The 21,494-nt window shown below is 42.5% G+C and overlaps 1 protein-coding gene across 2 annotated transcripts; it reads right to left on the reverse strand.

Moving 5' to 3' along the window:
• Positions 1-161: 161 nt before the first annotated feature.
• LOC106589417 (neuronal-specific septin-3) lies at positions 162-20,664 on the reverse strand. Of its 2 annotated transcripts, none has more exons than XM_045707514.2 (10): positions 20,527-20,664; positions 11,723-11,986; positions 9,088-9,216; positions 8,408-8,489; positions 7,989-8,126; positions 7,195-7,312; positions 3,055-3,150; positions 2,560-2,656; positions 2,302-2,353; positions 162-2,127 (listed from the first exon to the last, which is right to left on the reverse strand). In XM_045707514.2, exons 2-10 carry the CDS (start codon positions 11,982-11,984, stop codon positions 1,998-2,000), a joined length of 1,104 nt encoding a protein of 367 aa, XP_045563470.1. In that variant the 5' UTR covers positions 11,985-11,986; positions 20,527-20,664; the 3' UTR covers positions 162-1,997. The 2 variants fall into 2 exon arrangements, with proteins under 2 accessions (XP_045563470.1, XP_045563464.1); XM_045707508.2 differs by lacking the exon at positions 20,527-20,664 and adding an exon at positions 19,340-19,516.
• Between the last annotated feature and the right edge of the window lie 830 nt (positions 20,665-21,494).

Consider the following 21,494-nt stretch of genomic DNA (forward strand, 5'->3'; position numbering starts at 1 on the left):
ATTCATACATTGATATTGAAACAGGAGAACCAGTAGGGAGCACCCTTCCCTCTCTACTAAGTAAATAACACATGTACTGTATTTCCAAATGTGAACTATTGTCAAGTAGAGGCAATACAGAGATAATAAAGAATGGATAAGAAAATGAGTCAATACACTACTCAAGAGATGGCAAAAGTATTTTTATTAAATAAACAATAAATTACTATAAATAATACATGAATATATAAATAATGAATGCAATACTGAAATGACATCTCAGCATATCAGAACAACTTTTAAGAAAAATGGGTTTTAAATGAAACATTCACAGCCAAAAGTTTTCACTGCTGTTTTTAAGAGATGTGGAATGATTTGAGTTACTGGAGTTTTGGTGATGCATTGTTATTAGCAGTTGGTTGATGTACACACCATGTTCAAAAATGGTTAATGTATTGAAATTACTGTGCATTGATATGTGAGCTGGGGATATCCTTAAATGAAAATGACAGAAGGACTAGGAGAGATGTTTCCTGACATGCACACATAAAAACATTGTATAGAAACAAGAGTGAGAATTGTTTTTTTGTATTATTTAAATTGTTCCTTGAAAAACGTCTTCACTAATACCACACTAATGATATACGACTACACATTTCCAAATGTTAGACACCAAATTGAGTCACTTCTCACTCACACACACATACAAACACACACACGCTGTATGATTGTATAAACATTTGGCAGGGAAACCCCTTTTAGGATACAGTTTAGATCAAAAGTGAATTGTTTGATAAATATAGTGAAACTTAATTGCTTGTAGGCCACTTCTGGAATACCTGTGCTCTATCGAAGGGTGATTTCCATAAGAAACCTTGGTAAACATTACCATGTCATAACTGATTGGTTATATTTGGAATGATTACTCTGGTAATGGAGGACTTCTTGTAAACATGCACTGGGCATGGGTCACAAGATGAAGTGGAGGGAGTGAATAGGAGGGAGGGAAGTAAACTATAGAGATAGATACAGGACTAAAAAGAGACATCTATCTAAGTCTATGAGTAAACTATTTCCTGTCACAGGGTGAGTATGCGCAGGGAAGCACTGCCCTCGTGTGGCAGAGAGAAGGAAAGCCAGCATTAAAGGGAATTGGCACGTCACTTTGACATCAGAGCTTTCAAAAAAGCCCACAAAAGTTGTGAATGGCAAAGAACATTTCAGACTTTGATTTCTATATTTTGTGCAATGTAAAGCTAAAGTGACAAAATAGCTATATTGTAAATAAATAAAGCCCTTTGTCAATTTATATTTACGTCACAATGCTTCCGTGGAAGTTGAGGTGCTCATTTACAAGCCCCTTCATAAAGTATTTCAGCACAAAATCAATTCTTATAGTGGCGGCTACATAACATACGGTATACTTACAGGGCAAGGATGAGTAGAGCACAAGGTGAGCGGAAATAGGAAATCCATTTTTTATGAATAAAGGGAATTCCCTCGAATTTGAAGTACTTCATTTGATTCATTCCCTTCAATCCCAAAATGCTTTGGGTTGCAGATTTAGCTGGGGGTGGCGGATGGGGTCTTCCTTGGGTCTTCCTGCAGGGGGCGGCAGATGGGTTCTTCCTGGGGCATACATCTACACATCTACATTATAACAAAAATAACTAAATAAATTTGCAGTGGCGGCCACTATTTATTGCGCCGATGCTAAATGCATATAGGGGAAACATTGGGGTTGGCCTTGTTTTGGATTGCAGGATCAAAGGTTAATCCCAGGTGTAACTGGGATGTGAGTGTGTGTGGATTAGGACGATGGGCGGAGGAAAGGGAGACGTAGGACGTGTTTTGGAATGAAAGCTCTCCTAACATGATATTTTGAGTGACAATGAATTCCACATCTATAATGTTCTCCAAAGCATGCAGTGATGCTCATATCACAACATAGACTTGTCTATCAATATCTTTTGATCTCTCTGTTTAGCTCTCTCTTTCCTTAATCCCTAGTCCTACATTTAAAGGTTGCTCTCTTGAGTGTTGTTGGCCGAGATGGGGTGCAGACCTCCGTTGTCGTTGAGTCTCCTGGCGCGGTAGGTTTCATAGTGGATGTTGTGGGTGACCTCCTTCAGGTCCTGGAGGTGAGACCTGGGAGGGAGAGTGGAGAAAGGGCGGGCATTAGCTGATAACTACATACAGTTGGATTTGGTCACTAAAGTCAACTTCAAAGCCATAAGAGACTCATCTGTAATTGTATTGTAAGAATAGGAAAGCTATAAAGCATTAGTAAAAGATAGATCAATGTACGATTGATTGCTTTACCTGATGAGGAAATCTCGTAGCAGAGCAAATTCGCAGTGATTGGGATTTTCAACTGCAACAAAATACAAGAAAGAACCCATTTGGCATAAAAAAAATCTAAATCACATTTGCTTCACATGTCTGAGCCTGGGCCCAACTACAGTATAACAACCTCCATAAATCCATTCCTTCTGCCTCTCTGAGGAGAAAGGTCAACATAATACGCTTGGCATTAATATAGGACCTAATTAATTATATTGAGGTTATAAATAAACCTACCTTCTACCACACCCCAGGCTGTCTTCCTCCCCAGAACCCGTTTGCCGTTCACTTGGAACTCCTTGTCGCTGCCCACCACTGCAAAGGGCATGGCCTCCTGTGAACGGACTCGTTTAAACAGGGTTCAATTGGACGAGGAAAACATAAGAAATGTACGAATCCCGTGCAATAGACAGAGTTAGGAGTTATTATTATTCTGAGGGGTGTCAGAAAGAGAGTTAAAATGACAAAGAACCGGAAAGATAGAATAAGAGAAATAGTCTGATATTCATATGAAATTAATTTAAATATTTGAATTGCCTAATCATTTTGGCAATTGCTATTTTGCATGCTCATACTATTGAGGCATGGGAGAAAAAGAGGGAGAGGTACAGATTTATCTCGTGTTCACATTATTCCACTTGAGAGGAAGAGTATTATTCAATTGAAGTGATTGAGTCCTTTACAGTATGATGTAAGGTCGTGGATATCAAAAATTGGAACAGAGGCCCTTACCCTAATCTTGTCATTTTCATTCTTATCCTCCATGTCATCATCAAACTCATTCTGCGGGTAGTACTCAATCCCATACGTCTCCAGCTCCTTCCTCACCTAAGGGACGAAGAGGAGGCAGAGGTTACATATCCTAATGTGCACTACAATAATGTGTTCCCTCATGACTTGGTTATCCATAACAAGTTCTACCATGACTTCTATCTAGACCAGGGATATTCAACCTGGGGTCCGCGGCCCCTAGTACTGCTGGGGGTCTGCGAAAATATAGATACCAAAGAGCTCCAAAGAGCTCTATTTTCATGTCATCCAACAAATCTAAACGCCTGGAGTTTACTCACCGGCATTGGTACTTGGGTTGGAGCCGGTGCTTTGGTCAGATGACATGAAAATAGTGCTCTTTGGCCACGCACACCAGTGGTGGGTTTGGTGTCTAAAAAAGAATGCATAAGCAGAAAAGAACCCCATACCTACTGTAAAATATGGTGGTAGATCTTTGATGTTATGGGGCTATTTTGCTTCCACTGGTCCTGGGGCCCTTGTTAAGTTCAACAGCATTATTAACTTTACCCAGTACCAGGACATTTTTGCCAAAAACATCAAAATCCACAAAGAAATGGTTAATTTGCCACAAAATCATAATCTTGCAATGGCAACCTCAGTCTCCGGACTTGAAACCCATTCAAAACCTGTGGTTCGAATTGAAGAGGGCAGTCCATAAGCGCAGACAGAGGAAATCAAGGATTCGGGAGGATTCTATATAGAGGAATGGTCTAAGATCCCTTCCAATGTGTTCTCCAACTTATAAAACATTTTAGAAAAAGGCTCAGTGCCATTATCCTCGCAAGGTGAGGTATTAAAAAGTATTGAAAACAGGGGTGTCAATAATTTCGACCACTACCTTTTTGAGAAAAAAAGTATTACTTTCTAATTTTTGCTAATCTTTAACAAGGGTATAAATAGTTTCATATCCCACTGTATATAAAAAAGTGGAAAAAAATATGTTTTATTCCAATGTTTTTATGAATATCGTTAGCTAAACAGAATATATATTTTTTAAATTACATATCTACAGTAGAAAAGAGGAATATATCTTCTTTGTCAACATGATTTCTCAACTCCTAATATTGAGCTAATTACACTCATTGGAGCTAATTACACTCACTGGAATATCTTACATAGGCTTTGAAAAAGCACCCGCAAGTATCAGTTGCAGCAAGTGCCGCTGGCTGTTCGTAAGCTTTCTTGACATGGACATACATTTTGGCAACACATGGCAAACCTTTGTTTAACCAGCTAAACAGCTACTATTATCAAAAAATGTGTTTGGAGTTACATTTTTAGCTAATAGGCTATGTTAGATTTTACACCAGGGGTCTCCAACCTTTTCTAGCATAAAAAAAAATGAAAAGTCGCGAGCTACTCATTTCTTTCTAGCTTTCAAATAGGCACAATCTACTCTTCTCCCCTGCAACTCTTACCGAGGTCCTTAGTGTACAAAAGAAAGTAGTGCACTATGTTTTCTGTCAATATACAGTAGAAGTCAAAAGTTTAGACACAGCTACTCATTCCAGGGTTTTTGTTTATTTTTTACTATTTTCTACATTGTAGAATAATAGTGAAGACATCAGAACTATGAAATAACACATATGGAATCATGTAGTAACAAAAAATATATATATTTTATATTTGAGATTCTTCAAAGTAACCACCCTTTGACTTGATGAAAGCTTTGCACACTCTTGGCATTCTCTCAACCAGCTTCATGAGGTAGTCACCTGGAATACATTTCAATTAACAGGTGGGCCTTGTTAAAAGTTAATTTGTGGAATTTCTTTCCTTCTTAATGCGTTTGAGCCAATCAGTTGTGTTGTGACAAGGTCAGATTGGTATACAGAAGATAGCCCTATTTAGTAAAATAAAAGTCCATATTATGGCAAGAACAGGTCAAATAAGCAAAGAGAGACAACAGTCCATCATTACTTTGTTTTATATTTAACCTTTATTTAACTAGGCAAGTCAGTTAAGAACAAATTCTTATTTACAATGACGGCCTACCAGGGAACAGTGGGTTAACTGCCTTGTTCAGGGGCAGAACGACAGATTTTTACCTTGTCAGCGCTGGGATTCGGTCCAGCAACCTTTCAGTTACTGACCCAACGCTCTAACCACTAGGCTACCTGCCGCCCCATTTAAGACATGAAGGTCAGTCAATCCGGAAAATTTCAAGAACTTTGAAAGTTTCTTCAAGTGCAGTCGCAAAAACCATCAAGCGCTATGATTAAACTGGCTCTCATGAGGGCCACCACATGAAAAGAAGACCAAGAGTTACCTCTGCTGCAGAGGATAAGTTCATTAGAGTTACCAGCCTCAGAAATCAGCAACTAACTGCACCTCAGATTGCACCTCACAGAGTTCAAGTAACAGACACATCCCAACATCAACTGTTCAGAGGAGAATGCGTGGGCCAAGAAACACAAGCAATGGACATTAGACCAGTGGAAATCTATCCTTTGGTCTGAGGAATCCACATTTGAGATTTTGGGTTCCAACCGCCGTGTCTTTGTGAGACGCAGAGTAGGTGAACGGATGATCTCTGCATGTGTGGTTCCCACCATGAAGCATTGAGGAGGAGGTGTGATGGTGTGGGGGTGCTTTGCTGGTGACACGGTCTGTGATTTGTTAAGAATTCAAGGCACACTTAACCAGCATGGCTACCACAGCATTCTGCAGCAATATGCCATCCCATCTGGTTTGCGCTTAGTGGGACTATGATTTGTTTTTCAACAGGACAAATACCCAACACACCTCCAGGCTGTGTAAGGGCTATTTGACCAAGAAGGAGAGTGATGGAGTGCTAAATCAGATGACCTGGCCTCCACAATCACCCAACCTCAACCCAATTGAGATGGTTTGGGATGAGTTGTATCGCAGAGTGAAGGAAAAGCAGCCAACAAGTGCTCAGCATATGTGGGAACTCCTTCAAGACTGTTGGAAAAGCATTCCAGGTGAAGCTGGTTGAAAGAATGCCAAGCATGTGCAAAGCTGTGGTCAAGGTAAAGGGTGGCTACTTTGAAGATTCTCAAATATAAAATATATTGTTTAACACTTTTTTGGTTATTACATGATTCCATATGTGTTATTTAATAGTTTTGATGTCTTCACTATTATTCTACAATGTAGAAAATAGTACAAATAAAGTGAAACCCTGGAATGAGTAGGTGTGTCCAAACTTTTGACTGGTACTGTACTTACTCATGATATACAGTACTTCTGCCAGGTAAGCCTACTTTGCAGTTAACATTTATTGAGAAGGTTTTGGGATAGGTATTTCTGTCAACCAACAAGAAGGTTATCACAATAACTGTCAAAACCCAGTGATAAACAAACGTGCACACCACATAGACAGACGGGCAATATTGCTGGAAATTAATTGGCAGATATTGTGTCAGGTTTGGCTTTTTAACCCAATAGTGGCTAACCAGGGGTGGGATAATGTCCATGTTGATTAGATAGTAGCTGAGAGAGCTTGCGATGTCTGATAATTGTGAGATTTGTTTATAACAGTTTGCGGTGGAACACCTGAAAATTGCACGTACTTTCAGAATTGTTTGGCGAGCTACTCATTGGTGGGCTGTGAGCTACTGGTAGCTCACGATTGGGGACCCCTGTTTTACACTCTTCCAATTATAATGTGGGGATGTCAAAATAATGAAAAACTATCAGCCAAATCTATTCATTTTAAAACATTGATTACTTCTTTTGCCATTATTATTCACCTGATGACACAACTTTTTTTGCTATGATGGGGGTCCCTGGGTTGCTGGTTTGCCTTGGCTGGGGTCCCTGGTTGAAGACCCCTGATCTAGACTGTAGTTACGCATAAACAATATCATCCATAAAGGTCTCTCCCTGATACATGGCTGTTGTCTCCTTTGATGCCATAGAAGTCAACAGCCATGTATTAGGGTTAATCAAGGTCAAGGCTCTGACGAAGGCCGTGAGGCCGATACGTAAGCTTATTAAATATCAGTGATACTATCAAGAGCAGTGTGCTGTTTCCTTTTTCCTTCATGCCATAGAAGTCAACAGCCATGTATTAGGGTTAATCAAGGTCAAGGGTCAAGGGCTCTTATCCCTCACCCTATGTTTGAACTCATTCTTCTCGTCAGGGGTCATGGTGTCAGACTTGGCGATGACGGGGATGATGTTCACCACACGACTTAGGTGCTTCATAAACTCAATGTCCAGCTGTCGAAGACTGAGAGAGAGAGAGACAAAGAGAGACATTACTTTGTCAGCTGGGATAGAAACAATTAGCAATCCTACAGCAGGGCTGGCATGCATTCGTGATTCTACAACCAGTGAACAAATCTTTTCAAAAGCTTCCCAATTTCAACCCGAAACCCAGTCTTTTCAGAACAGTTCTATGTCTGTCTCCTGACTTTAGGACAGATACAGGCTCATTGAGCAACAGTTCTGTCCCTGATTGAGGTCCTTGGGTGTAGGTGACAGCACAGAAAACATCCCGTTAACAGAAAACATCCCGTTAGTCGCAATGATCAACGCAAGAAAAAGAACATGGCACACAGAAGACTAACTGTTTATGTAAAGGGCAATTTCACAGTTCAGATGAGTTGGCTTCATCTGTTGGAGCGAACCATGTTGCCTGGTTGTGTTGTGATGTAGCTCAAGAATGTGTTTAGATCTCAAATTAAATGTCAGTACAGCTGGAAATAAACTCATTAGAAATGAGATAGAGAACTGTGAGAGAGTCTGTGTGTGTGCGTGAGCTTCCATGCATGCGTGCGCACGTGAACGCCAATCAGATGTCAACGAGAGATACTAGGAAGTGGCTGTAACTCGTGCATACATTTGAGTATGTTCTAAATTAGGACATTTCTATTCCTGAATCACATGATGTATTTTTAACTCACGAGTGTCCCGTTGGGGAGATAAAGTAGAGGCAGCAGTGAACTCTGGTGTCAGGGATTCGTTTCTTTCGAGCAATATTGACCTCTTCCTTCAGGAACTTCTCATACTGCTCGTTGATGTACTTGGAGATGGGATCCCAGCTGCAGATGGATGGAACAAGGTGGGTGTTAGGAATATACAGTATAAATACACACAAAACCGTTATAGCAGTGGTGGGTACGGTCAGGATAAGGAGAATGAATGTACAGTATGTAAAAATCTATTATAGTTTGGCAGTTCTATTTCTATCTGAATCATATGCACGGTTGAATCTAAATCCTACGCATGTCATTGTGCTTAACTAATTGAAAAATGTAGTGACCCCAAACAAAAAATAGACTGTGTAAGTGCACAATAATGAACATTCTTCCCACATACTCACCAGTTTTCATTGTTGATCTGATCACCAAAACCTGGTGTGTCGATTACTGTCAACTTCATCTTCACTCCGCCCTCCTCGATCACTGCAACATTCAATTACCACATTCAATACAACATTCATACTGTAAGTACTTTTGCCAAAATCAGGTGACAAAAAGTTAAACATGCAAGCAAGCAGTCAATAAATGATATGTATGCTTTTTCCTTGTCTCGTAGAAGGGGATTTTTCTTTGAACTAAAGCTAGCAGTACAGTGGTTTTGGCCAGACAGAAAAAGACAGAAGCTCTGCTCTGCCTCTGTGTCTGTGTCTGTCTGGGATGCCAGGTGGGCTGCATGTGCCAGCTGTGCCAGTCTAAGACACCTCAGGGCATATTCTGTCAAGTCTTTCTATGCCCGCGGCTCTGCGCATGGCAGTGCAACACTGCAGCCCCTGCAGTCAACACAACCTAGTGTACGGTTATAAATGCCATCACTACAACATTATAACATGAATTGGCCTCTGAAAGCTAACCAAACAACCAAACCAAGCAAATGACAGCTCTAATCACATATCAAGAGTAGAAGATACACACATACTCACACACAAACACTCCCACGCACGCATGCACACACACTCTATCCCTCTCTCTTGCTCACACACACACACACACACACAGAGCTTAGAGGAAATGTCTCTCTCACCGTGGGACACAGCCTTGATCTCCACTGTCTTGGGGATCTTATGCTCGCCGCCCCATCCTGAGCTCCACCTGCTGACCTGGGACTTGAACAGCGTGTTTACCAGCGTTGACTTCCCCAGCCCGCTGTGACCTGGAGAGAGAGAGAGAGAGAGAGAGAGAGAGAGAGAGAGAGAGTGGAGGGAGAGCATGGTTTGAGGCATGATGTTGTTGAGGAAGAGAGACTGTAAGGGGTGCGTAACTGGTGGCAGGGAAGTCAGACGCAGGAGAGCAGAACTAGGTAATAGCCGGAGCAGTTTAATTGCAAAACCAATGGCATAAAGAAATAACCAACATGGGTACAAAACCCGACGCGCACCAGTAAACATGTGCACAAGCACTTACAACAAACAATTCCACACAAAGACATGGGGGGGAACAGAGGGTTAAATACACAACAATTAATGAGGGAAATGAAAACCAGGTGTGTAGGAAAACAAGACAAAACAATTGGAAAATGAAAAGTGGATCGACAATGGCTAGAAGACCGGTGACGCCGACCGCCGCCCGAACAAGGAGAGGAAGGACAGTACCCCCCCTTGACGCGGCCCCGGGGACGACCCGGAGGGCGAGGTGCAGGGTGATCCGGACGGAGACGGTGGAACTCCCGCAGCATTGAAGGGTCCAACACATCCTCCACCGGAACCCAGCATCTCTCCTCCAGACCGTACCCCTCCCAGTCCACGAGATACTGAAGGCCCCTCGCCCGACGCCTCGAATCCAGTATGGATCGAACGGAGTACGCCGGGGCCCCCTCGATGTCCAGAGGGGGCAGAGGAACCTCCCGCACCTCAGACTCCTGGAGCAGGCCAGCCACCACCGGCCTGAGGAGAGACACATGGAACGAGGGGTTAATACGGTAATCAGGGGGAAGCTGTAACCTGTAACTCACCTCGTTCAGTCTCCTCAGGACTTTAAATGGCCCCACAAACCGCGGACCCAGCTTCCGGCAGTGCAGGCGGAGGGGCAGGTTTCGGGTCGAGAGCCAGACCCGGTCCCCTGGTGCAAACACCAGGGCCTCACTGCGGTGACGGTCTGCGCTGGCTTTCTGGCGCAGCACGGCGCGCTGAAGGTGAACATGAGTGACGTCCCATGACTCCTCCGCGCGCCGGAACCAGTCGTCCACCGCAGGAGCCTCGGTCTGACTCTGATGCCAAGGAGCCAGAACCGGCTGATACCCCAGTACGCACTGGAAGGGGGAGAAGTGGAGGAGTGGCGGAGCGAGTTCTGGGCCATCTCTGCCCAGGGCACGAACGCCGCCCACTCCCCCTGACGGTCCTGGCAATAAGACCTCAGAAAACCCGAGGTAAGGCTGATCGAGACCCCCAGACGTTCCATGAACGCCCTCCAGACCCTCGAAGTGAACTGCGGACCCCGAACAGACACTATGTCCTCAGGCACCCCGTAGTGCCGGAAGACGTGTGTAAACAAGGCCTCCGTAGTCTGTAGGGCCGTAGGGAGAAAAACGGTCCACAACGACCAGGATCGTGGTGTTACCCTGTGTGGGAGAAAGATCAGTAAGGAAATCCACCGACAGGTGCGACCACGGCCGTTGTGGAACGGGTAAGGGTTGTAGCCTTACACTGGGCGCACACCGAGCAGGAGGAAACATAAACCCTCACGTCCTGAGCCAAGGTGGGCCACCAGTACTTCCCACTCAGACAGCGCACCGTCCGACCGATGTCCGGATGACCAGAGGAGGGTGACGTGTGGGCCCAATAGATCAGCCGGTCACGGACAGCAGACAGAATGTACAGACGCCCAGCGGGACACTGGAGGGGAGTGGGCTCTGCACGTAGCACCTGCTCAATGTCCGCGTCCAGCTCCCACACTACCGGCGCCACCAGGCAAGAGGCCGGGAGTATGGGGGTGGGATCCATGGGCCGCTCCTCTGTGTCATACAGCCGGGACAGTGTGTCTGCCTTAGCGTTCTGGGAGCCTGGTCTGTCAGAAAGGTTGAAAACAAAACGGGTAAAAAAACATGGCCCACCTTGCCTGGCGAGGGTTCAGTCTCCTCGCCGCCCGGATGTACTCCAGATTGCGGTGGTCAGTCCAGATGAGAAAAGGGTGTTTAAGCCCCTCAAGCCAATGTCTCCACGCCTTCAAAGCCTTGACGACAGCCAACAGCTCCCGGTCCCCCACGTCATAGTTTCGCTCCGCCAGGCTGAGCTTCCTCGAGAAGAAGGCACAGGGTGGCGTACCCGAGCGCTGAGAGAGCACGGCTCCTATCCCAGCCTCGGACGCGTCCACTTCCACTATGAACGCCAAAGAGGGATCCGGATGGGCCAGCACGGGAGCCGAGGTAAACAGAGCCCTCAGGTGTCCAAAAGCCCTGTCCGCCTCAGCCGACCACTGCAAACGTACCGGTCCCCCCTTCAGCAGTGAGGTAATGGGACGATGGCTAGAAGACCGGTGACGCCGACCGCCGCCCGAACAAGGAGGAACCGACAGAGACAGAACAAGGGAGAGGCACGACTTCATTTCATGTTTCACGTCTCTGTGTTTGCTAGCACACCATGGGTTCACGCACTCTTCAGAAAGACACTAAATATATCAATCATACCAGACACAAACAGAAGAGGTTGTCCTTCCTTACTTACCCACTATCATAATATTGAAGTCGAAACCAGCCTTCATGGTCTTCTTCCTCATCTGCTCGATGATGGTGTCAATCCCAATGTATCCCAGCAACGTGGATCCACCGCCAGAGTGTCCCAACCCTGGAACTCGATCAACCCCGACCCCGCCCCCTATCCCTGATGGCCCATGGGGTGCTGTGGGGGATGGTACTGCCACATGAGGGGGCTTGGCAGGGACAGCAGGTTTGGGTCTCACTTCAGGGGGAACAATGGACTCTGACATGTCTGGAGGGTAAAATATGCTTTAATTAGGCCTATTTCATTGGGCTATATACTGTACAGTACCTTCAGAAATGATTCATACCCCTTGACTTTCCACATATCGTTGTGTTACAGCCTGAATTTTAAAGGGATTCAATTGAGATGTTGTGTCACTGGCCTACACATAATATCCCATTATGTCAAAGTGGAATTATGTTTTTATACATGTTTATACATTTATTAAAAATTAAAAGCTGAAATGTCTTGAGTCAATAAGTAATCAACCCCTTTGTTACGGAAAGCTTAAATAAGTTCTGTAGTAAAAATATACTTAACTAGTCATATAATAAGTTGCATGGACTCACTCTGCAATAATAGTGTTTAACATTCATTTTGAATGACTACCTCATCTCTGTACTCTACACATACAATTATCTGTAAGGTGCCTCAGTCAGGCAGTGATGGTGAATTAATACACCCAGGCACAACAAAGATACAGGCATTCGTTCTACATTTACATTTACGTCATTTAGCAGACGCTCTTATCCAGAGCGACTTACAAATTGGTGCATTCACCTTAAGATATCCAGTGGAACAACCACTTTACAATAGTACATCTATATCTTCGTTCTAACTCAGTTGCCGGAAAGGAAGGAAACCTCTCAGGGATTTCACCATGAGGCCAATGGTGACTTTAAAACAGTTACAGAGTTTAATGGCTGTGATATGAGAAAACTGAGGATGGACCAACAACATTGTAGTTACTCCAAAATACTAACCTAAATGAGAGTGAAAAGAAGGAAGAAATTAACTTTATCTCCTGAATACAAAGCGTTATGTTAGGGGCAAATCCAACACAACACATCACTGAGTACCACTCTTCATATTTTTAAGCATGATGGTGGCTGCATCATGTTATCGGTATGCTTGTCATCTGTCACATCCTGATCTGTTTCATCTGTCTTTGTGATTGTCTCCAACCCCCTCCAGGTGTCGCCCATCTTCCCCATTATCCTCTGTGTATTTATACCTAAGTTCTCTATTTGTCTGTTGCCAGTTTGTTTTGTTCATTCAGACCTACCAGTGTTTTTACCCTTGCTCCTGTCCTGTCTATAGTGCCTGTTTCCTAGTTTTCTGCCCTGGACCTGAAGCTACATCCCTGCGCCTTCTTCTCCCATCGCCTCAACGCCACGGTGAAAAACTATGTGGGAAATCGTGAGCTTCTCACAGTGAAGATAGCATTGGAGGAATGGAAGCACTGGCTGGAAGGAGCGGAACACCCGTTCATCGTATGGACCGACCACAAAAATCTGGATTATCTCCGCACCGCCAAATGCCTCAACTCCAGGCAAGCTAAATGGGCCCTGCTGTTCACACGGTTCAACTTCTCCCTCTCATATCGGCCAGGATCCAAGAATGTCAAGCCGGATGCATTGTCTCGCCGTTATAGCCCCACGGCTATTACCCCGGAGCCTGAGACCATCCTTCCCACCTCGTGCCTGGCAACGGCACACAGCTGGAGAATAGGGAAACGGGTCCGGGAGGTGCATCGTTCCCAGCCGAAAGAGGTCGGCATACCTTCTGCCCAGATGTTTGGAGAGGCCAGTCGGCCATCCTCAAGACCACCTCCAGGTATCGACGACAAGCGGATCGCCACCGGACCCCGGCTCCCCGGTATCATCTCGGGCAGAAGGTATGGCTGTCCACCTGGGATCTGCTCCTCCGGGTGGAATCCTGCAAACTCTTCCCCCGGTTTATCGGCCCGTTTCCCATCTCCAAAATCATTAGCCCCTCTGCTGTTCGTCTTCTGTTGCCCCGGACCCTTCGTATACATCCTACCTTTCATGTGTCCAGAGTTAACACGTCTCACAGCCCTTTGTCTCCTGTTTTTCCCCTTGCTCCTGTCCTGTCCATAGTGCCTATTTCCTAGTTTTCCCGGTTTTGACCTTTCTGCCTGCCTGCCTACCGTCCCGTACCTTTGTCCCACTACTCTGGTTTATCCATATAAAGAAATGGAATAGAGCTAAGCACAGGCAAAATCCTAGAGAAAAACCAGGTTCAGTCTGCTTTCCAACAAACACTGGGAGACAACTTCACCTTTCAGCAGGACAATAACCTCAAACACAAATATACACTGGACTTGCTGACCAAGACGACAGTAAATGTTCCTGAGTGACAGTTTTGACTTAAAGCGGCTTGAAAATCTATGGCAAGACTTGAAAATGGCTTGAAGATTATTTTTTTTGTATAAATGTGCAAATTAGAGGTCAACCGATTATGATTTTTCAACGCCGATACCGATACTGTTTATTGGAGGACCAAAAAAAGCTGATACTGATTTATCGGCTGATTTTTATATATATCTTTGTAATAATGACAATTACAACAATACTGAATGAACAATGAACACTTTTATTTTTACTTAAAATACATAAATAAAATCTATTTAGTCTCAAATCAATAATGAAACATGCTCAATTTGGTTTAAATAATGCAAAAACACAGTGTTGGAGAAGAAAGTAAAAGTGCAATATGTGCCATGTGAAAAGCTAACGTTTAATATTCCCAGGTCTTCAATATTCCCAGTTAAGAAGTTTTAGGTTGTAGTTGTTATAGGAATTATGATGTGTCGACTATTTCTCTCTATACCATATGTATTTCATATACTTTTGACTATTGGATGTTCTTATAGGCACTATAGTATTGCCAGCCTAATCTCAGGAGTTGATAGGCTTGAAGTCATAAACAGCGCTGTGCTTCAAGCATTGCGAAGAGCTGCTGGCAAACGCAGTAGTTTGAATGAATGCTTACAAGCCTGCTGCTGCCTACCACCGCTCAGTCAGACTGCGCTTTCAAATATCAAATCATAGACTTAATTATAATATAATAAACACAGAAATATGAGCCTTTGGTCATAATTTGGTCAAATCCGGAAACTATCATTTCGAAAACAAAACGTTTATTATTTCAGTGAAATACGGAACCGTTCCGTATTTTATCGAACGGGTGACAACCCTAAGTCTAAATATTGCTGTTACATTGCACAACCTTCAATGTTATGTCATAATTATGTCAAATTCTGGCAAATTAGTTCGCAACGAGCCAGGCAGCCCAAACTGTTGCATATACCCTGACTTTGCTTGCACTGAACGCAAGAGAAATGACACAATTTCCCTAGTTAATATTGCCTGCTAACATAAATTTCTTTTAACTAAATATGCAGGTTTAAAAAAATATACTTCTGTGTATTGATTTTAAGAAAGGCATTGATGTTTATGGTTAGGTACATTGGTGCAACGACAGTGCTTTATTTGCGAATGCGCTTGTTAAATCATCACCCGTTTGGCGAAGTAGGCTGTGATTCGATGATAAATTAAAAGCCACCCCATTGATTATATGCAACGCAGGACAAGCTAGTTAGCCTAGTAATATCATCAACCATGTGTAGTTAACTAGTGATTATGTGAAGATTGATTGTTTTTTATAAGTTAAGTTTAATGCTAGCTAGCAACTTACCTTGGCTCCTTGCTTCACTCACGTAACAGTTTCCTCGTGGACTGCAATGTAATTGGCCATAATCGGCATCCAAAAATGCCGATTACCGATTGTTATGAAAACTTGAGATATGCCCTAATTAATTGGCCGTGCCGATTAATCGGTCGACCTCTAGGGCAATATTGTGAAATCCAGGTGTGCAAAGCTCTTAGAGACTTACCCAGAAAGACTCACAGCCGTAATCGCTCCCAAAGGTGATTCTAACACTCAGGGGTGTGAATACTTACGTAAATTAGATATTTATTTAATTTTCAATACATTTGCAAACATTTTGAAAGACATATTTTTACTTTGTCAATATGGGGGTATTGTGTGTAGATGACTGAGATTTTTTAAATATTTAATCCATATGGAATTTAGACTGTAACACAACAAAATGTAGAATAAATCAACAGGTATGGCAAATTTCTGAAGGCACTGTAAAGAGAATGATACCTGTAGCAGACTGGTTTACCACAGTAAATAGTGCACTACTGTACAACAGATGGTGATGAAAACACACATATGGCTATGCATGCGCAATTTGAGCCTAGGACACTCCAGGGCATACAAATGTAGCTGCTTCTGTGCATGAGTATGAAATCATCCATAAGCCTTGACATACAATACCAGTCAAAAGCTTGGACACACCTACTCATTCAAGGGTTTTTCTTTATTTTTTTTACTATTTTCTACATTGTAGAAAAATTGTGAAGACATCAAAACTATGAAATAACACATATGGAATCATGTAGTAACCAAAAAAGTGTTCAACAAATTAAAATATATTTTATATTCTTCAAAGTAGCCACCCTTTTCCTTGATGACAGCTTTGCACACTTTTGGCATTCTCTCAACCAGATTCACCTGGAATGCTTTTCCAACAGTCTTGAAGGAGTTCCCACATATGCTGAGCACTTGTTGGCTGCTTTTCCTTCACTCTGCGGTCCAACTCATCCCAAACCATCTCAATTGGGTTGAGGTTGATGATTGTGGAGGCCAGGTCATCTGATGCAACATTCCATCACTCTCCTTCTTGGTCAAATAGCACTTAAACAGCCTGGAGTTGTGTTGGGTCATTGACCTTTAAAAAAACAATGATAGTCCCACTAAGCACAAACCAGATGGGATGGCGTATTGCTGCAGAATGCTGTGGTAGCCATGCTGGTTAAGTGTGCCTTTAATTCTAAACAAATCACAGACAGTGTCACCAGCAAAGCACCCCCACACCATCACACCTCCTCCTCCATGCTTCACGGTGGGAACCACACATGCGGAGATCATCCGTTCACCTACTCTGCGTCTCACAAAGACACAGCAGTTGGAACAAAAAGTCTCAAATTTGGACTCATCAGACTAAAGGACAGATTTCCATCAGTCTAATGTTCATTGCTCTTGTTTGTTGGCCTAAGCAAGTCTTTTCTTCTTATTGGTGTCCTTTAGTAGTTATTTCTTTGCAGCAATTCAACCATGAAGGTCCTCATGAGAGCCAGTTTAATCATAGCGCTTGATGGTTTTTGCGACTGCACTTGAAGAAACTTTAAAAGTTCTTGAGATTTTCCGGATTGACTGACCATGTTTTAAAGTAATGATGAACTGTCATTTCTCTTTGCTTACTTGAGCTGTTATTGCTATAACATGGACTTGGTCTTCTACCAAATAGGGCTATCTTCTAGAGGTCGACCGATTATGATTTTTCAACACCGATACCGATTATTGGAGGACCAAAAAAGACGATACCGATTAATCAGCCAATTTTTATCTATATATTTGTAATAATGACAATTACAACAATACTGAATGAACACTTTTATTTTAACTTAATACATAAATAAAAATACATTTGTTTTCAAATAAATAATTAAACAAAATAATGCAAAAACAGTGTTGGAGAAGAAAGTGCAATATGTGCCATGTAAAAAAGATAACGTTTAAGTTCCCTGCTCAGAACATGAGAACATATGAAAGCTGGTGGTTCCTTTTAACATGAGTCTTCAATATTCCCAGTTAAGAAGTTTTAGGTTGTAGCTATTATAGAAATTATAGGACTATTTCTCTCTATATCATTTGTATTTCATATACCTTTGACTATTTTATGTTCTTATAGGCACTATAGTATTGCCAGCCTAATCTCGGGAGTTGATAGGCTTGAAGTCATAAACAGCGCTGTGCTTCAAGCATTGCAAAGAGCTGCGGGCAAACGCAGTGCTGTTTGAATGAATGCTTACGAGCCTGGTTGGGTACAATGCTTACGAGCTATGGTTGGGTACAATGGTGCAACGACAGTGCTTTTTTTGCGAATGCGCTTGTTAAATCATCACCCGTTTAGCGAAGTAGGCTGTGATTCGATGATAAATTAACAGGCACTGCATTGATTATTTGCAACGCAGGACAAGCTAGTTAAACTAGTAATATCATCAACCATGTGTAGTAAACTAGTGATTATGTTAAGATTGATTGTTTTTTATAAGATAAGTTTAATGCTAGCTAGCAACTTACCTTGGCTCCTTGCTGCACTCGTGTAACAGGTGGTCAGCCTGCCACGCAGTCTCCTCGTGGAGTGCAATGTAATCGGCGTCCAAAAATGCAGATTATTGATTGTTATGAAAACTTGAAATCGTCCCTAATTAATCGGCCATGCCGATTAATCGGTCGACCTCTACTATCTTCTGTATACTACCCTACCTTGTCACAACACAACTGATTGGCTTAAACGCATTAAGGAAATAAATTCCACAAATTAACTTTTAACAAGGCACACCTGTTAATTGAAATGTATTCCAGGTGACTAACTCATGAAGCTGGTTGAGAGAATGCCAAAAGTGTGCAAAGCTTTCATCAAGTCAAAGGGTGGTTACTTTGATGAATCTCAAATATATAATCTATTGTTTAACACTTTTTTTGTTACTACATGATTCCATATGTGTTATTTCATAGTTTTGATGTCTTCACTATTATTCTACAATGTAGAAAATAGTTAAAAAAATTAAGAAAAACCCTGGAATGAGTAGGTGTGTTCAAACTTTTGACTGGTACTGTAGATCACAGGTCAGAAAAGCAGAGTCTGTCAGCTGAATTTAGAGCATCAATGAATAACCATATTCTGTCGCTTGCTGTCTCTCTCTTGCTCACACACACACACACACACACACACACACACACACACACACACACACACACACACACACACAAATAGTCTACACATCAAACAGGCATACACAACATCAAATAGGCTTCTGACAGATTATGCTAAGCCTGCTCAAAATTTGAAGTGGTATCACAAATAATAGCTAGATCTGCACAAAATAATGCAAAAATACATATTTGGGCTCTCTACTAAGCTCCCCCTATGTTATTTCACCTGGTTTTACCTCTCTTTTTTTGTCATAAATCATATCTCAAATTTAAATCTAAATTCTCTGGCTGAATGTGTGGTCTGTCATCCCATCAAAGATAGACTACAATGATGATGTTAGAGCATCCACGTATCTTTGTGTGATTTCTGATGGCGACAATTAAGGCCATATTTCCCACTGTGCTCCCGCAAGCTGAGGGTGGTTATTTTACGTTTTAACGTCGTTTCTACGGTCTGACTGAAGGCTAGCCAGATCAATCCACATTTCGCTAGCTTGATCATAAATATCCTGAACAATAACCCCGATCATGTTTAACCTCACAAGATACACGATAGCAGCTGATTACCTACATCCCAAAACCTGTTTAACCAACCCATTGTTCCGGCTCCATCCATGCTGGATAAATGATGCTAAGTTAGCTAGCTAACGTTAGGTATGCTAGCTGTCCGCATTCGTCTGCTGTGATGTTGATTGTTGCGCGACTTACCGATTCCTGTATTCAATTTCCCAAATAGTTTTGTTCCGCGCTAGTGAAATTTCGACTAGTCTTTCAACCCAATGCTCAAGAATAAACGATGGATGTCCAACATAGGGAAGCAAAGATGTAGGAAACGGGTCATGTGATTTGTCTGAGTACCTCTTTCCCTCCGTCCCTCTCTTCCCCCTCTCTCTCTCTCTCTCTCTCTCTCTCTAGTCAAGAGCCCCCCTTTCCGTTACCAAGGCGACAAGATGAGAGAGAGGTGATGCAGAACGCATGCTCAAACAGAACTTTGCCCCTAGGGAACCTTTTTGCCATCACCTGAGTATTTTTTGTCATTTTTGCACAACCAATCAGTATTTGATTAGACCAAATTGTAATTGACAAAAATCTATACAAAATCTGCATGAAAAATATATTGACCCATGTAGCCTATTTATCGAGATTAGTCATGTCTCATGTTTCATAATTTCTTTCATTTGCATTTTGGTAATTTAAAGTCATGAGAGACAATTCTCATGAAATGCTTAATAGCAAGTCTGTATACATGAATGATAAAAAAATATATAAAATTGTTGTGTGTAAACTAAAAAGCAACAACCAAACACAATTTCATTGGTATTGTATAATTCACTGGAGCCCTAACCAGGGTTGGGTAGGTTACTTTCTAAATGTAATCCGTTACTAGTTACCTGTCCAAAATTGTAATCAGTAAAGTAACTGTTGGATTACCCAAAGCGTAATCTGATTACTTTTAATTACTTTTGGATTAGCCTCCTTTCCCCTTAAGAGGCATTAGAAGAAGAGAAAAGGATCCATCAAACACATTTGGTGTGTCATCATAGTGGTCTCTGACTTGTGGTCAGACTCTCTCAGGTGGAACAAACCTAAACTTGCGCCTTTTTTAAATGCTGAAAGGTGTCATAATGTATTTTTTTCCACAAACATCCTTTCTGAATTTAAAAGTAATCCAAGAAGTAATCATGTTTTTTTCAAAAGTATCTGTAATTTCATTACAATATTTTTGCTGGTAATGTAACTGATTACAGTTACAGTTTACATGTAATCAGTTACTCCCCAACCCTGGGCCTAACTACAACATTCCATATTTTGAAATGCATTGAATCAGTCACAGCACACCACAAAATTGAAAGGAGAAGCATTTGCATCCAATGATCAAATAGTACCATACTCACATATATGGCGTTTTGTTGTTAGCTCTTAGGTTCTCGCACTGCTGTCTTTTGTGTTCATGTTGTCTGAGTTTGTTTGTTCTCTCTAGTCTACATGGTGTGCAGACTTTTTGTGTTGTGTCATGTGTCACTCACTTTACCCCACTGTTCCCCCAAACTTGGTTTTATCACACAGTTTTTGCATGTCTGTTACTCTTCTGATAAGGAGCCATGTCTCAAATTCCCTCCAGTGCCTTCTCTGACCCCCTCCTCTTTCTCTCTCTCTCTCTCTCTCTCTCTCTCTCTCTCTCTCTCTCTCTCTCTCTCTCTCTCTCTCTCTCTCTCTCTTTTCTGCCATCTCTCTCATCCTGACTTTCAGAGTAATATGTTAAGTCTGAATAAAGAGAAATTATAACCAACAAATCCGATTTTGTTTACACTATCATGTGCATGGCCTTCATTGAAACTTTTTCTCATTACTCACCCATTGACAAATACACTCCAGGAGGTGTGGTGATGTCATCATGTAATTGCTCTGCCTCTTCATCAACAAATGTCATGCTTGAAAGAGGGTGATCCAATTCATGTGATGGTGAGATATCCATCTCTCCTGGTATGTAGCAGTCTATACCCTGGCTCTGGGGTTGGGATGGTTGTTCAGCGACCTCTGTTGAATCTGGGCCAACCTGTGATGTTTTGTGCTGCTGGTTGCGCTCCATGGACAGGAGCCAGTGCACAGTCCATTCTTCTGAGGAATATTCTGGTGGGTTTATGTTGGGCCTCTCATGGTCAGGTGGTGGAGGTGGACCTGTTTGGGTGGGTTCTAGATGAACTGGCCTTAGTCCTTTGACTCCTTTGTGATTGCTGTCGTTGCTCTTCACCAATCGTAAAGCCGATTGGACAGGATGTAAATTAGGTTTCTGTGATTGGCTGAACATTTTGGGAACGGTTCCACTTTGCAGCACACATTCATCTAAATTGGGTTTGGTGGA

This window comes from Salmo salar, chromosome 02 (genome assembly GCF_965601325.2).
Source record: "Salmo salar chromosome 02, fSalSal1, whole genome shotgun sequence".
Classification (NCBI taxonomy): Eukaryota; Metazoa; Chordata; class Actinopteri; order Salmoniformes; family Salmonidae; genus Salmo; species Salmo salar.

Coding starts and splice junctions, on each gene's coding strand:
- LOC106589417 (XM_045707514.2), bottom strand. CDS start 11,984: ATGTCAGAGTCCATTGTTCCCCCTGAAGTGAGACCCAAACCTGCTGTC. Junction 8,127..8,407: donor CAGATCAACAATGAAAACTG/GTGAGTATGTGG, acceptor ATCCATCTGCAG/CTGGGATCCCATCTCCAAGT. Junction 7,313..7,988: donor ATCTCCCCAACGGGACACTC/GTGAGTTAAAAA, acceptor TCTCTCTCTCAG/TCTTCGACAGCTGGACATTG.